The following is a 2859-nucleotide window of genomic DNA, read 5'->3' on the forward strand; positions in this document are numbered from 1 at the left end:
CAAATCGTAAATTCCAGGCTAGTACGCAACAATTCTTTTAATACTAGGTATATCAGAAATTGGTAAACGTTTAAGTGTGGATTTCTGAGCCCGGATATATATATATTTGATAATGTATCTGTATATATATATTGTTCTCAGAATCTGATAATCCTCACTTGCCTCCAAGTTTCTACTGTAAAGTTCGGTACTACGGCTCTCGTAATGCATATATATATATATATATATTGCAAACACAGTATTTACGTACTGCATATATAACCACACATGTATTTATCTATTGCATACAAAACCACACACATGTATTTACGTATTGCATATAAAACCACACATGTATTCACGTATTGCATATATAATCACACATGTATTACGTATTGCAACTCTATCTCCCTATCCAGACACCCATTGTGGCACCGTGCGTCCCTCGCCAACGTTGTGGTACATGTACGCCCATGAGTCTATGAACACTCTCACACCCTACCCACTCTCCCACTACAACAACCCACCCACAGCTGGAGCAAGCGAGAAGAGGTCGACGGCTACCTGTTTGTATCGGCCGGGTTTGGCAAGATGAAACCAGGGCAAATGGCCTCACCTCTCATCAAGATCAACAAGATGGGCTCGCAGATACTCAAAGGACTGTTCAACCACAACCCCCTCACGCTGGAGTGGTCCAAGGATGTGGCGGACTTCATGGATAAGTATGTCTTGTTGCATGCATGCGTGTGTGTGCGTGTACTATGCTCAGCACTACTGCGCACGGCAGCGTATCTGTTGCTGTTGGTGAGTTGCTTGTGACAGTCGCGCTAGTGTGGGGGAGGGGTGGAGTGTGCGGATTGAATCTGATCGGCCCTCGACACCTATCTGACTCAGAACAGGACAGGGCAGTAATGAACAGGGCCTGTTGTTGTGTTATTGTGTGCATGTATGTTTATGTGCCAATCCACTGTGTACACTACGTATGTACTTCGATACCTCAATACGACGTTAAGACCCATTGCCATTCAAGATTCCTTATTAAACGTCTGTAGTCACGTTCCTCTACACCAAGTGTAGTTGAATGTGTCACACACTCAACCATATTTATATCTATATATATAAATATATATATACTCACTCAATCACTCATTCACCCACTCACTCACTCACTGCCACCACTTCAGATTCGAACCGCTCTTTCCCAAAGGGCGAGGGCTGACGAATGTGTATCTGAAACTCATATCATGTGACATTGAGAAGGACATAGAGGCCTTTGACAAACCTTACTGCATACTACTGGGATCAGAGGACGAGTACATCGATGTCAATGGAGTGGTGGAGGTCTTCAAACGCTGCAAAAAGGTGGGGGTTACTTGCCATGTATATATCTACATGGGTGTTTAGAACTGTTGTATATATGTATATATATATATGTGTGTGTGTGTGTGCGCGCATGTGCATGTGCACGTGTATATGTATACTTATTGGAAATTGTATATATATATATATATATATGTGTGTGTATCTGTGTCTGTGTCTGTGTCTGTGTCTGTGTCTGTACTTCGAACACCTTCATGTACCCAACCTTGTACGTTTCATCAAACATGCGCATACACATCAACACATACACCCTACAACGCTAACCCCTTCATCGCAAACGTATCCATATATCCACAGGTTCACTCTAGCAGGAAGTTCGTTAAAGTGTTGCCGGGAGAGTCGACCTTCTCTACTGCGTTGCATGTGAGTCATATCATGCCATGGCTGGCCACACTGTGTAAGAGTGCGTGTATGCCCACAGAGGGTACCTCGCTTCCGAATAATACGAAACTCTCCGACTTCGACATTAAGGCCTTAATTGGAAAGTATGTTTTAATGTATGTGTAATATATGCTATATGTATGTATGTATGTATGTGTGTGTGTGTGTGTGGTGGGTGTGCAGTGGGTGGGTGGTGGGTGGATGGGTGTATGTTTGTCATGCAGTGGTCGGCTACGATGTTCCCAATTGTAGATCTGCCATTCCCAGTACATTGACAACAGATGCAGGTCATACTACATAAATATATTCATTTTCTGCAATATGCCTAAACATGTCTGTGTGCGCAGTCTTATACAGAACACCTGTGCCATCACATACTACGACAGACGATACGGTGCCATTCGCATACACTGTGGCGGTATCTCCCATGTAGTGGTTGCCCATATACACACACTGTCGTTAGAGACACACATCATTGTCAATCGAGGGAAAGGAATAGTTGTATAGAGGTGTGTTATGCATTTACACAAAATCACTGGATCTTGGTATAGTATTCTTTTAACACACTGTGTTATTTGTCCAAGGGGTGGGTTATTGTATTCTTTTAACACACTTTGTTATTTGTCCAAGGGGTGGGTTATTGTATTCTTTCAACACACTTTGTTACTTCTCAAAGGGGTGCGTTATAGTATTCTTTTAGCACACTTTGTTACTTCTCAAAGGGGTGGGTTATTGTATTCTATAAACACACTGTTACTTCTCAAAGGGGTGGCTTATAGTATTCTTTTAACACACTTTGTTGTTTGTCCAAGGGGTGGGTTATTGTATTTTTTAACACACTTTGTTACTTCTCAAAGGGATGGGTTATTGTATTCTTTAAACACACTTTGTTACTTCTCAAAGGGGTGGGTTATAGTATTCTTTCAACACACTTTGCTACTTCTCAAAGGGGTGGGTTTGCACAGGTACGGCTGGTTCAGCACAAAAAGACTGAACATTACTTCGCCCTCAAAATCATGGACAAGAAGAAAATGCTGGAGATGGACGCGGTATGTGGATACAGCCCCTACTTTTAATCCTTGTATGTATATATATATATGCATATATATATATATATAT

At 41.9% G+C, this 2859-nt stretch overlaps 1 protein-coding gene across 1 annotated transcript in view; it reads left to right on the forward strand.

Moving 5' to 3' along the window:
• Positions 1 to 509: 509 nt before the first annotated feature.
• Positions 510 to 2859, forward strand: part of SARC_09730 (AGC/PKA protein kinase) — a gene marked incomplete at its 5' end in the record, with an annotated part of 11357 nt that continues 9007 nt past the window's right edge. The window contains 4 exons of the mRNA XM_014296245.1: positions 510 to 701; positions 1164 to 1341; positions 1657 to 1844; positions 2690 to 2789. Of these exons, the coding sequence (XP_014151720.1) occupies positions 510 to 701; positions 1164 to 1341; positions 1657 to 1844; positions 2690 to 2789 (658 nt within the window). The remainder of the gene's footprint in view (positions 702 to 1163; positions 1342 to 1656; positions 1845 to 2689; positions 2790 to 2859) is intronic.

Source organism: Sphaeroforma arctica (assembly GCF_001186125.1).
Source record: "Sphaeroforma arctica JP610 unplaced genomic scaffold supercont1.1027, whole genome shotgun sequence".
Classification (NCBI taxonomy): Eukaryota; class Ichthyosporea; order Ichthyophonida; genus Sphaeroforma; species Sphaeroforma arctica.